At 34.2% G+C, this 14,118-nt stretch overlaps 1 protein-coding gene and 1 long non-coding RNA gene across 5 annotated transcripts; one reads left to right on the forward strand and one right to left on the reverse strand.

Moving 5' to 3' along the window:
* The first annotated feature begins 681 nt into the window (after positions 1–681).
* On the forward strand, positions 682–3,233 carry LOC141661825 (uncharacterized). 4 transcript variants are annotated; one of them, XR_012550148.1, is made up of 5 exons: positions 682–764; positions 881–936; positions 1,395–1,639; positions 2,088–2,140; positions 3,054–3,233. It is a non-coding gene; the product is annotated as an uncharacterized LOC141661825 (long non-coding RNA). The 4 variants fall into 4 exon arrangements; XR_012550146.1 differs by having other exon boundaries at positions 1,395–1,580; XR_012550147.1 differs by lacking the exon at positions 3,054–3,233 and having other exon boundaries at positions 2,088–2,884.
* A 3,846-nt stretch (positions 3,234–7,079) lies between these two features.
* Positions 7,080–13,892, reverse strand: LOC141724972 (uncharacterized). The gene is made up of 3 exons (XM_074527297.1): positions 12,433–13,892; positions 8,146–9,295; positions 7,080–7,915 (listed from the first exon to the last, which is right to left on the reverse strand). The coding sequence occupies exons 1-3, from the start codon at positions 12,508–12,510 to the stop codon at positions 7,452–7,454; spliced, it is 1,692 nt and encodes a 563-aa protein (XP_074383398.1). The 5' UTR covers positions 12,511–13,892; the 3' UTR covers positions 7,080–7,451.
* Positions 13,893–14,118: the final 226 nt, after the last annotated feature.

Below are 14,118 nucleotides of genomic sequence, written 5' to 3' on the forward strand. Positions count from 1 at the left end.
TTAATGGAGCATATTTTTCTTAAATGATGCGGGTTAAATATATATAATATTAAAAATTTATGAATTATATATTTAAAAAAGATACTATAAACTTTATATTATAGTATTTAAAAAATATATGATCATGTTGATTTAAATTAGTGTTAAATTGTGTACTTACATATCAGTAACGACTAAAACGAATAATTTTGATAAAGTTTTTGTTTTTAAGTGCAAAGTAGGTTGACATGTTCACATATATATTTTTTAATATTGAACGAGGGAGGTCAAAAGTTATTTAGGTCAAAAATAAAAAAAAATTAAAAACTTAAATTCAAATAACAATTATAAAATAATACTCCTTCCGTCCCTTTCAATTGTTTACATTTTTTAGAGAGTGTCCGACACGCATTTTAAGGTGCATATAAAGTATAGTTCTGTAATTTTTTTTTACAATTTTGTTTTTTTGAATAAAAATTAAAACATTCAACTTTTATTCAGAAAAAGAAAATTGTAAAAATAAGTTACATAACTATACTTTTTATGCATTTTAAAATGCATGTCGGACACTTGCCCAGAAATGTAAACAATTGGAAGGGACTGAGGGTGTATATATTAAATAAATATATTATATTCTGACGTAGCTCAAATAACAACGGACATCTATATATCTATATAAAGCAAAATCACGGCCCGTATGATTCACGGGTGTATGATGTGGCATGGCTGAGCATCCTCCAAAACATTTTCACTCATTTCAAGCATTTCCCATCTTTCGCTCTCCTGTAAGTTTCAAACTTTTTGACTTCTCACCTCCCACACTTAATTAATTTTAGACTTTTGGCCTTCAGAATTGAATTCAATTAGCCGTGATCCTGTTTACTTATTAATGTATTTGCAGTTATGCATTGCAAAAGCTAGACTATCGGGAGAGTGGAGAAAGTTTCCAGAAATGAGGTTTATTTTTTGCCCAATTTCAATTTGCATATAGAGAGCTGTGTTTCTGTTGTATGATGCATGATATGCATTTGCTTTGATTTTCCGTCACCGAATTTAGTTGTTTTTTTTCAATTTTCGTATATTTGTCTTATAATCACGGATTATATAAGACCTTTGTGATGATCTCTTTTGTAATGATAATTCAAACTAGAAAATTTCACTATAGGGCCATTGAAATGTGTTGTAGAGCCATTGGATTCAAAGTGAAAAAACTGGATTATAGCTCCATTTCTGTTGGTTCTATAAAGGTATAATTGTTTGGTAAATAATCTGGTATGATTGTTTGGTTAAGCCTATGTCAAAATAACAATCAATTATTGGGGGCTTGGCTTAGACGATTTAAGTTCAGTTCCTTTTTCTGCTCACTGCTTAAGTGTTAATCGGTGTTTGTTTTTGGTTCTTTGAACTTATTGCAGGGCACAACTAAACTATTATTTGGGAGTTAATGAAGTTTAGGAGAGGTGGTGATTCAAGTTTACAAGAGACATGGTGTGCCAGTGAGATTTGCTATGGTGGTATGCTCGTATGAGGCATGGTACTGCCGAGTTAGCTTTAAAATCCAACACGGCTTCCTGCGCTCTTTTGCTCCCAAGAACTTCCCTGTATGTGCTGCTTAGTGTATTTTTTCTGCGAAAAGTAGCCCCTGCCTGATTCTTCTATGGTAATTGGATGATTTAATTATAGTTCATTGATATGATGCTCATCATGCTGATTCACAAGCTTTTACCAAGAACTATAAATCATGTGTATAATCGATGAGTGGCCCTTGCAACTTAAAAACCCCAGATTATATAAACTTCTAAAAGTCTGCACTAATTATATTTACTTCTCTTAGCAGAATAGTACTATAATAGGTTGTTCACGTGAGGGAATGAATATTTTTTTGGTCAAATATATGATCTTTTTAATTGCATTTGTGTGGAGTAAATTTTCAAATAGTCAAGGTAATGTTATTTGCCATTATCTATTGTTTTTTTGTATTATTTAGCAAGCAATAGTTGTGGACTTGGCTTACAATATCCATGTTCTGATCTTTTTTTATGCATTCTCTCTACATTAATTGGTTTTTGCTGTTCCTTTTTATTTCTATTAAGTGCTATTGTATGCAGGTTGTTGTCAAGCCACTTAATCTGTTTAAACCCTGGCAGCTTACTCCTTCATGGTAAGGAATCTTATTTAAACTAAATTTAGAGAGATTTTTGGCAGGCCTGGAATGCTTTTGGTAGTCGTGATAATTTACAAGTTGTTTTTTGCTATTCCAGTTAATTAATAATAGTCAATTTTATGCTTGGTTTCCGAACAAATAACTTGATGACAAACTCATTCTCTATGGCTATGAAGATAATAACAAATACTTATTAGTAATTATAATGTTCTTGGCTGCTACGGTTTGGATTTTGGATGCTCACGTAATAAGTTGTTGATTTTTTACAAATTTTATTATATATGCTCAGACCAGAGCAGTCAACAGTTGCCCAGAAAAACCAATTATGGAAATTAGGCAGTCTGAGGCGTGACCACCTCTTTGCATTACATTAAAATTAAAATTGTAAAATAGGTGATGCTCTAGCGCTTTATTCATCACTCTACCATTCCTTCGTCTGGTGCAACTCTTTTCTAAAAATTTATGTGTAGCCAAAATTACTATGCTTATAAAAATTCATTGCAACTAATTATTAGATGAGGGTTGAGGGACATTGATAGCTTATTCTCAATCCTGAAATCGCAGTGAGACATTGATATCTTATTCTCGATTCTAAAATCGCGGTGTAGACACCATTTATGTTTGCGGTATACTTCCTTAAATGGGGATTGAGGATAAGTTTTACCATTACCGATGTTCAAGTGTTATGTTTGTAAACTAATTTATTCTGTTAACAATTGTTTAGTGCACAACTGGGTAGCATTCCAAGAGTTAGCAAGGATTGCTTTAAAATGATATGTATTTAAAACAGTCGAAGTGGTAGTTTTAACCTGCGACTTTTCAAATGTATATTACAAATTCGTTCTGCTATTGCTCATTTCTTTTACAGAATAGAGTACATACTTGACATTTTTACATTAATTTATTGTAGGAAATGGAGTGTATGCTAATGGTTTCTTAGTTTTCTTTGTTTGGGTGTGTGACGTGACGCTTTCAGCAGCTTCCAATCCAGTGTATCTCATTCACAACCTTACTGTAGTTTATACTATTTTTTGTCAATTAAAATGAGCAATTTCAGACCATTGTCTTTCGATCTACCAAACCCCTTCAGTTTTTGCCTCTCCGCCTACCAAATCAACCACAAAAACCATTTATTAAATTATTGAAAATAGTTATATGATTACAAAAGGTGTGCTGAGACCTGAGAGAAGGAAGAGCTCTCCATATATGTAATTTATACATGCGATGAATTTTGGTTCAATCAGGGTTGCTTGTACTCGATATAAGTTCACGCTTAGGGAGCTGTATACATATCTATAAATTTTGGCGTTCCATGTAAAGAATTTGTTCATTATATTTTGTTGGAGACATAAAGGGTATTGATCCCAGGGTATTTCAAGTTTTATTAAATTAAAGTTTCAGGTCTTGCTAGCGTGCACTCATATTTTTGCAGTACATTGGCCTTGAAGAACTGAATTACAAGGTCCACTGTGTTGGTTCGATAGATGTATAAATAATTTGTTATGATTTTTTTTCTCCTAGGTTGTGTAGAGTTGATTCACCTACATTCAAACATTTTTTTAACCCATTTTCTGCTAGGTTGTGTAGAGTAGAACCACCTATAGTAGTGAATGCTACTTATTGTCTTTGAAGTTGGTGCAAGTTCAATTTTATAAGTTCGCTTACAAGTAATATAATGTGTTCTCCTGCAGATATATAATCTTGATTTTTTCCTAATATAAATTTCACATTGGATGCCCATCTCAAAAGTGTCAATTGGGTAGATTATTCCACTTGTGGGGATGAACATATCTCATTACTGGTTCTGATGTTGACACTATCAAGGTATTATCTCATTACTGGTTCTGATGATGTTTTGCTTCCCTTGGTTTTATATATAACAGATTCAGTTTGATGGTCATTCACAAGTTATAGTCTGATGCCTGCTATAAATAACGGTGTATTCTTATTTTTATGTTATAATGGTTCACTTATTAAGAAAGTAGCTTCAAAAATGCATACATACTTGTGTTTCATAATCTCATAAAATCTACATCTTATACTACTCTATTTGTACCTATGACGATGAAAACACTATAACAAATTTTTGTATTCCCTTTGTATAACACTTTGCACGTAATTTTGTGTGACTTTTTTTGCTCCAATTTTGTAGAGTAAATTCGGTGATGATCAACTTAACATTTTATTTTTCATGTATCTGTTTTTTTAATGTTCCGATATAAGCTATAGTTTTTGGAACCCCAGCACCAAACTCAAATCCCATAGGCAATACTGCCTCTTCTGGACTTAAACCACCAAAGTCACTTCTCCTACGGCAAGTTCCAATCTGAAGTTAGACATTGCAGGAGAGGAGTGACCAGCTAAAGGCAACAGAGGTCTTTCTATGAATTTGTCAGTCAAGATACTCATGGTGCTCCAACTGAGTCTAATGATCAATTAAGCAACTTCTACTCTCTGGTTTGGTATTCACTAAAAAAAGCTACATAATATCAAAATCGTAGAGCACCATAAAAAAACAATCTGAGCATATATTGAATGAATGCTTGTAATTTGGATTTTGCAGTATTAGTTTGTTCCATTCCTGGCACTTATGGACATTTGTTAAATTTATATTTTTAAGTTGTTTGAAATGACAATTATAGTTGCACACTATTCCTACAGGGAAACCAACATCTTTGGTAGGATCACACTTATAAGATTTTCTGAGTGAAGACGAAACGACATTTCATAATCTGTATGGGTTGCCTTTCAAATATGGGACGCTCATAAGCTTGCCAAACGAGCATCTTATATGCAATTTAATGTCAGTGGTATCTACTGTTACATGCTAATACCAACTATCATCATGCATTCGTTGCATATGAGCTATTATTCTTTTATTTTTTTAAAAAAATCATTGTTAAATTGTACGTTCGTAGAATCTAATGTTTACGAGGGCACAATTAGAGTGTGAGCTCGCACTTGAAGCTATTATCGCTTTAAAAGACTTACCAACATATACATTGAAGGTGAGAAACTTCAGCTGTAATTGTAACAAGGAAGCTAATTTTGCAAAGTGTCTATTATTAAATTATGAATTTTATTTGAGGGAACAGGGAAGTAACATTAAATATACTAAAGCAAGTGTGATATCTCCAAAATTGCGTGAAAAATAAATATGTCTGGGAGACAGTTATGAATACAGAAAATGTGAATAGTCATGTTAACCTCAAAAAATCTCGGAGATAATGAAATGCTTGAAATATCTATAAAGAAAAAGCTCGTAGAGGTGGTATATCTCTCTCAAAAAGAATTTTGTAAGTTAAAAGATGTGAAAATTTCTAAGACTTCAATATTTGCAGGTAAGTAGGTAGTTATAATTCTCTCACTCAGTACATTAACTAAGTTGCTTAGTGAATGGGGAAAAGTTGAATAGTGATTACGGTTGTGTATATAGTGTACTTATTTTTAATGTGTCCGGTTATTGTCTATATGTGATGTGTGATTATAGATAAAATTGTATTGTATCTTCCCTCATGATACAGGATGTGATTCTACAAAACTTTAGCTCTTGCATAGATGAACTTAATTAAGAACAATGCACTCCTTACCTTCTTATTACTAGCCATAACTTCTAACTTTCCAAGGCATATTTGGGTCTGGGTGAATTGTGAACAATAAAATTAAAACTTTGATTTTCAACATTAACTTACGCATATATAGTGCAATTACTAATTTTGCTTTTTAATCAAAAAATTTACAATTATGTTGGAAATATTACAAGTGAAGTAACATGCCATGCACCTATATTTGTGTAAGTGTGTTGGTTTACTGATTATATGGTGCCAAATAAAAGAGATAGTGAAGAGTATTGGAGTTATTCACAAAACAAGAGCCTCATTCTTTTTACAATTATCATAGATGTTTTATTCTCTCATATTGAATATAATGGTCCATAATTTGACACCTTTTTTCTCTCACAAATAATTTGAAGTCTCCTGTTTGCACCTTTTAAATGTAGTATGGTGATGCTTTTCCTTATGCATACTGATTGCTGTTGGAAATTGAATATAAGGATTGGTTACTCTCAGTAAAATATTTATGCCAATTTCGAAAGAGTCACTGTGCTCTAGGTTTTATACATATTAACTAAATTTTGATGAAATTTTCGAGTTGCAAGCCAAGTTTAATACCTTTTTTTAATCTATCTATAATTCTATGTTGGAATTGCATGTATAGATTACAATGCATTCATTTTTTATACTTGGTAAAATATTTTTAAATAAATTATAATTGTTTATGCATTTCCTAAAATTATTTTCCCAAACCGCGCTTCGCGCGGTTTTCCCACCTAGTTTTTATGATAACCCTTGTGGACCGCTCTCAGCATCGCTCAGTGAAAAACAAAGAATACCACTACAAATGAATGTCCAAAAAAACATCAATGCCCCGACAACCCAAAATTATTCTATTACATACAAATAAATATATCATCCATCTACCGGGCGATAACATAAATATACAAACAATAACCAGCGCTCAAACAACAATAATTCATGTCATTTAGAGTATCCATTTAGAATATGCCCATGCATTACAAACATTATAAAACTAGTTTAGACAAATTTGCACTTACAAAAAAAATTACTGTTTAGATACTCTATAGAAATTAGAAAACGAATGGAATTAAGTTTTTTCTTATCAAATATGTGTACCTATATATAGACGATGTATGATCAAATCGGCAATTCTAAGAAGTTCCTGAATATAGAAAAGCTATTGACAGGTTACTTTTGATGTTTTATAAAATGAATCGAGACTACTACTCTTTTCCTTTCCACTGTACCTTGCACTATATGTGAATGTAGCGTAGTTGCAACTGTACCTTACAAATTAAAACTGTAGCGTAGTTGCAACTGCTGGTTTCTCTCAGAACCTTAGAAGAGTATTTTCAGCCTTGAGCAAATAAAATTATAACAAATAGCAGAAGCCAATACATCGTTCTTTCTAACTACATTCCGCAATTTCAACTGGAACCTCGGAAAAATTTTACCTCTAAATTAGTTCCGTGTAGAGGCTCAACGCTCATCTGCACCCTTAGTTTCTCCATTACAAAACTGCACCTCTACTCGGCAAAGAAACTGAGATGCAAACACCCAACGGCAGAGAAACTGAGATGCCTTACAAAGCAGGAAATCGTCCCTCTTTTTTCCTACTACAACCCAATTTCCATTGGAAAAGAATATTAGGACATGTTACTGCATAAAGTGGAGTGATGTCCGCCAAGAATCAATAAGCCAATGCAAGATGTGCCCTTTGGAGTACCCCCTCAGTAAGGTATTACATATGGCAGAGCAAAAACATCAGCTGACTCTATCCTCAGAGCTTCAGCCCATACCTGCTGTCCTTGGTTAACTCCATTTGGATCTACTTCGGACTTACTCAATAACGATTTTTTGTTATTGAACAACCATGCCTGGTCATCAACATCAGACCACTCCTGTACTTGTGGAACTGAAAGTACTTTACTTAGGTACTTCATATCAGGATGAGGCGATTTTCTTGATGCTTCAGCAATTGCTGGTGAAGGCTGAGGTGCAGAAGTAGGCAACTGGTGTGGTCCTGTCAAACCATTTTCTGTGGTATCCTTATTACATACTTCCAAATGTTTATCTGCCCCCTGTTTTTGAGGGGTGAAAGGGGTGATGGTTTTGAAAGGTTCCAACTCCTGTCTATTCTCTGATAATGGATAAGAACTTAGCCTGGGCAATTTCTCAGGTCTAATAACATGTTCTGTCAATCAATCCAAAAACAAGCAGCAGATGTCAGCCAATGATTAAAAACAGCAAAATGCTTATTATAAATAATTGAAAGTCAGCTATACAAGTGACTACTCAAGATAATAAACACCTATAAAGAAAATTCTAGTTCAGGAGTACGCTATCAGTATTCGATCACCAAACATGGTAAGAAAATAATTAATCTTATCATGGTTTTGAGGTTTTCTATGTGAAATAACTCACCCTGCAGGAAACCATTCTTCTCAGAATCTTTTCTTTTTTTCAGATTACCCTCAGAAGCAGCAACTTTGATATCCTGGGAAATTTGAGGCATCTTGTTATTCGAGGGACCACCAGTATCATCATTGTTGCTACTTCTAAGGCTATCCTTCTTTGATTTCTTATGTTCCTTTTTTGCTTTATCCTCCTTTCGCTTCTCTTTTTCAAGGGTTTTTTCGGTTCCCTGGCTCTGCTTATCCTTGTGTTTACTTTTCCGTTTATCCCTTCTTTTATCATCAATTTCTCTTTCTTTTGATTTCTCTTTACCATCCATCCTTTGCTCAAATTTATCTGTCGAGTTGGACAGTCCAGTTTTATTTTGTATGCTTCCGGTAAAGTTTTGAGACATAGCATTACCATTAAATTTCTCTTCATGGTATATCCTTTGTCCATTGGTCTTCCGATTATCAACTTGTTCATCTTTGATCTTTTCCTTGCCTTTGACAACCGTACGAGTATCTCCGTTTGCAATTCTATCAGTTCTTTCATCCTTCTTGAGACCCATTCCCATGAATCCCTCAACCAACTGGATCCCTGATCCCTTTTCTTCATCATTAATCCTCTTGCTGAACTCCAGCTGAAATTTTGAATCTTGAGAATCCTTGTCACCAAAGCTGAGCTGAACAGGTTTATCGCCTCCAGTATGACCCTGAATTTGCACTGAAAGCTTTTTCTCAATTGAAGTATTTCTTTTATCTCTACTTCTCTCCACTTTCTGGTGACGTTTCTCTCCATTGCAATATTCAAACTGACCAATCTGCCTCTTGTCTTCTGAGGTGCTGCTGCTTTCTGTTTTCCCTTTACCTCGCTCTTTTTCACTCTGATGAGATTTTGCTCCATTCTTGTCTGCCAAGGTGCTGCTGCTTTCTTTTTTCTCTTTACCTCTTTCTTTTTCACTCTGATGAGATTTTGCTCCATTACAATTTTCGCTCTGCCCTAAAACTCTTTTCTCGCCTGAGGTGCTGCCCTTCTCGTGGTCTTTTTCCTTGTTTTTCTCCTTTCTTTCTTTTTTCTCTCTTCGTTTTTTGTCACTTTTTTCTTTGTCCTTTTTGTCTTTGCCTTCTCTCCTCTCTTTGTCCTTTTTATCCTTGTGCTTTTTCTCTTTTGTTTTTTCCTGTAAATTGCAGAGAATGTTAGAGATGTCCAACTTCAAGGCTGAATATAATCTAACACAAAGATGGTAGTACATTATGTAGTACATCCATACGCCACCCATAATACTCTATCTGATTAATTGAAAGTCAAAAGACTAAAGTCCCTTGATAGTAGTTTGGGAAGGAAGTGTGTGCTACTGACAGAATTGTTTTGCTCTCTGTACCACAATTAAAGCAATGAATGATACATGTTGTTGAATAGTACAAGATCATGTTCGGTATTCCTTTAACACTTTAGAATTTTTTATGGTACTTAACAAGGTTATCACGGCGCCAAGTCGACCCTCGAAGACTGAGTACCTTCGTGAAGACTAGTCGACAAGTCGTCCGACTAGTCGTAAAAAGTCGACAAAGTGTTCATTATACGTATAATTACTAGATTTAATATATAATATATTTGAACACGTTAATTTTATAATTTAGATCAAAAGTAATAGAATAATTAGTTCAAAATAAGCATGGTACATCACAATTATGGTTATGAAGCCCCCAAGTCGGGCTACGAGACTCTTGGGTGACCTTCACGTCAACTAGTCGACGACAAGTCGGGCTTGGAGACTTTTGGCGCCTGAGTACCTTCATGTCGACTAGTCGCTGACTAGTCGTCGACTAGTCGTCTTCGTGATAACAATGGTACTTAACATGATTACAGAGCTTGGTTTAGGAAGGGGTCTCTGGTTCGAATCCTCGATTGAGGGAGAGTATTGAATAGTACAAGATCATGTTGGACCCTCTTTCCTCTATTCAACACCTTAAGGTTTTAGATAGACTAGTTACTTAACACATGTAACTAATAATGAATGCAATGCTCCAACTATTTAGTAGCTGCTAGTTGGGAAGCAAATTATGCCTGATTCCGAATAACGATAACTAAAGAGTATCGGAGAATTAACTAGGGTCAACTGACTAGATACAGCAGACTAAAGGTAACCAAGGAAACTCTGGACAGCTTGAAACCAAAGGTGTATCCCGATTCCCGGTTAATAGTACATGGCATAGTCAGCACCACATCAGGGTAAAAGTAACATAATTATATTCAAGATATAAGCTTCTGGTTCGAATCCTCGATTGAGGGAGAGTATTGAATAGTACAAGATCATGTTGGACCCTCTTTCCTCTATTCAACACCTTAAGGTTTTAGATAGACTAGTTACTTAACACATGTAACTAATAATGAATGCAATGCTCCAACTATTTAGTAGCTGCTAGTTGGGAAGCAAATTATGCCTGATTCCGAATAACGATAACTAAAGAGTATCGGAGAATTAACTAGGGTCAACTGACTAGATACAGCAGACTAAAGGTAACCAAGGAAACTCTGGACAGCTTGAAACCAAAGGTGTATCCCGATTCCCGGTTAATAGTCCATGGCATAGTCAGCACCACATCAGGGTAAAAGTAACATAATTATATTCAAGATATAAGCTCAGCTCTAAAACAAACTTCCTAACAATCCTCTACTAGCCTCTGAAAGCCAATCAAGGTAAATCCTGCATGAAAATTACAGAATCTACCTGCAGAATAATATCCTTTTCGATAAACTTAGTTGGATGCCGAAATGCAGAGAATGAACATTATGGTTAGAGATTTAGCAGGAAACACCAAACTGAATTATGGCAAGTCCCTCTATACCAAAGAGGGTAGCACAATTTATCTCTTTATAAGCTATGTATTTAATCCACTCCCACATACAATCAAGAAAAGTAAATGCAGAGAAGACACTTTAACTACTAACATGATTAAAAAAAACTTGCTTTGTCCAAATTGTGTCAACATATAATCTCTACTCTTTCTCTCCAACTTTCTCACCATAGTGCCCTTCACGACACCAGTTATATCTTACCTTTCTAATTTCTTCTAACAAACCTGAAAACCTAATAGTCTAATACCTATTTTTGTGGTTTCGTTCATTATATTGCCCTATTCAGAACGTCAAAACTTAGCCCCTGAACTACTTGTCTCTGTTTCAGACTACCTAACTAAACATGGACTAGTAACATGACTTATGTGCTAGTAGTTTCCAGGTTAATCAATAGGGAAAAAAGGACAAATACCATCCGCCCAAGCTTTGGACACATGTAAATGCATATCACAGCATACGAGTAGCATGTTTGTGAGATTTAGCAAAAATATGTCACATACTAGGTTTAAAAGCAGAAGACAACAACAAAACATAACTAAAATGATATAACTAATAGGTCAGTTAAAAGAGTAGGTACATAAATATGTAATAATTAAAGTGTAATAGAATGACATGTTGCACTATGTACTTAATAGTTGCTTGTTTTTTGGCACAACTGTCAACTAATTAAGTTCCGCATATTTAAAATTTGATATATATTTCCATACAGGCACATAACATTATACAGTCATAGCATGATGAATGCTCAGACAGGAGAGCAAGCATTAATTTTCAAGCTTCAAAACAACAGCAGAAATCAATATTTTCCATTATATCCATTCCATAGTAAGGTCGTCACCTCGGCTAATCAAAAAGTTTAGAAAGACATATTTTCAGATACAGGATGTCCACACGCATTAAGATCTGATGAGGCACAGTTAATGTTTACTGAGCAGAACTTAGTATGGCATTGAAATCAAGTCTATTATATGCACAACATAAAAAAAATTGCCAGTTCGTAACAAGTAATAAGAGATTTGGACAAAAATGTATAATAAATTTATATCCATCTTGGTATAATCATATCTGACGTTTTGATTGATTTAAATACATAAGGCTTGATAGAAAATCAGAGTAAAATTTAGAAAAAAAAATGAAATAAGCATACCAAAACAGAAGCGTACAGTACAATCAATGAAAAATTATATATTGTTGTAAAAGAAGTTTCTGAATAGAAAACATAATTCAATCGAGACAAGAAAGAGGAGTACCCAACAAAACATCTAACTTCCAAAAGAACGTGATTTCAGTGTATTATTGTTTATTGTTAAAATTTATAAAGATATAACTTCCAAAAAAATCTAACGTAATATGTTGCTCTACACAGGTATCTATCACTCATGCAAACTGAGGGACACAAAGTACCCAACATCAAGCAGATAACAACATTTAAATGCTAATTACACGGAAATAAACCTTTTTCAGTATGTTGGCATCTTCTGGGATAGGCTTCTTTTCATATCCGGGAGGTGGAAATGGAAAGCAGCGAGACATTGCACAGTATCTCAGTACAAGCAAACCAAGCACTATCAAAAAATATAAATGCTTCTGTCAATTCTAGGCAGTGTTCCAAAAATGAAAGGAACCAGCAACTATACTCTTGACCATGCACCATGTCCTTGCGCTCATTTCCAGCCTCACTATATCTCCATGCAATACCTAATTCTTGCCACAGCTCACAACTTAAGATTCCTTAAAACTCAATATTACTGATACACTCAGATACAAAAATAAATTTTTACTCACAATACGACTCCGAGATTAACCAATCTGATACACTATGATATCACAATCACCAAAACACTCTTCCAAAGTCACAAAACACGGTATTAGCAATAATTCTCACAAACTATGCAGAACCAAAATGGGTACTCGACAATTTCTATATTTCCATGAAGTCTTTACTTCTCTTCATAACTCACACTTCTAAACTCCTAAACACTCAATATCACAACCAAGCTTGGACACAAAATTATATCAGCAGTCACGGTTTGGCTCCAGAATATATCACTCCAAAACACTGTAATACCACAATCACCTACGAACGCTTCCAATAAAGAATCCCAGAGTCCCAAACACAGGCTTTCAAGGTAATTTCTTATGCTACACCAAAATGGGTACTTACAGAATGAAAGGTTCCACTACAACTGCCAGCTGTAAAACTGTAAAACATTACCGCATCAATATCATCAAAACCCAACTGATCCTGATCATCAAGAAACCCGAAAACTCTTGAACCCCCAATCTGAATCCTGATCCTAACCCTATAAATCACACAAACAATTACCCTTCAGTAATCAATCCACCAGCATAAAAACCCTAAGTTGAATCCCAAAAACACAATTACTAATAAAAATCAAATATTTCCAAAGAATTTCACAAAATTTAAAGAAAAGGTACACCAAGAAGTACTTTTAGCTCAAAAAAGTCTTCAGGGCACCCATTTAAAAGTGAAATTCAGAGTCTTGAAGCTTAATTATGACCATTAATGCCCAAAAAACATGTGCATATACATATATGCATGTATACATACACAAGAACAAGATTTGGGTACAATTTATTACAAGGGTTAATTCACCTAGTCCTTAAAAAGAACCTTGTTTACTAGAGAAGATAAAGATACAGATTTGTACACAATAAAAATGAAAAACAAAACCAACGCTTTAACTATTGTTTTTCTTTGTGTTGTTTAATCTTCTATGTTTGTGTACAAATGGGAGGTTTGTTTGTTGTGTGTTTGTATCAGTGAAGAAAAGGGGCAAATCTGAGGGGCGAAGCCTGAAATAAATAAAGCTTTTTAGAGAGAGAGAGGGAGTGAAAATAGTTGTAGAGAGAAAATGTTGAGGAAACTGCGTGGGACTGAAAAATGTGCCTAATATTTCTCGTACATTGTTTTTTCTACTGCTAAAAGCATGTAATGTTGTACTACTGTGAGATAACGGGGGACTTTGGTCCGCGCTACGTATAACTTATTATCCGATATTTTATAAATGTAAAAGCATAAATAATTTTCCTTCTAATTATATTATCACATAACAAAAACATATATATACACCATATTCCTTCTTATAAATGAAAAAATCGCAATATCGTATTATGAAA

Source organism: Apium graveolens, chromosome 5, assembly GCF_009905375.1.
Source record: "Apium graveolens cultivar Ventura chromosome 5, ASM990537v1, whole genome shotgun sequence".
Taxonomy (NCBI): domain Eukaryota; kingdom Viridiplantae; phylum Streptophyta; class Magnoliopsida; order Apiales; family Apiaceae; genus Apium; species Apium graveolens.

Excerpts from the sequence above, each read along its gene's own strand:
- LOC141724972 (XM_074527297.1), bottom strand. The coding sequence starts at position 12,510 with ATGTCTCGCTGCTTTCCATTTCCACCTCCCGGATATGAAAAGAAGCCT. Across the intron at positions 9,296-12,432 it reads ATGCCAACATACTGAAAAAG|GAAAAAACAAAAGAGAAAAA; the intron begins GTTTATTTCCGT and ends TGCAATTTACAG. Across the intron at positions 7,916-8,145 it reads GAAGAATGGTTTCCTGCAGG|AACATGTTATTAGACCTGAG; the intron begins GTGAGTTATTTC and ends ATTGATTGACAG.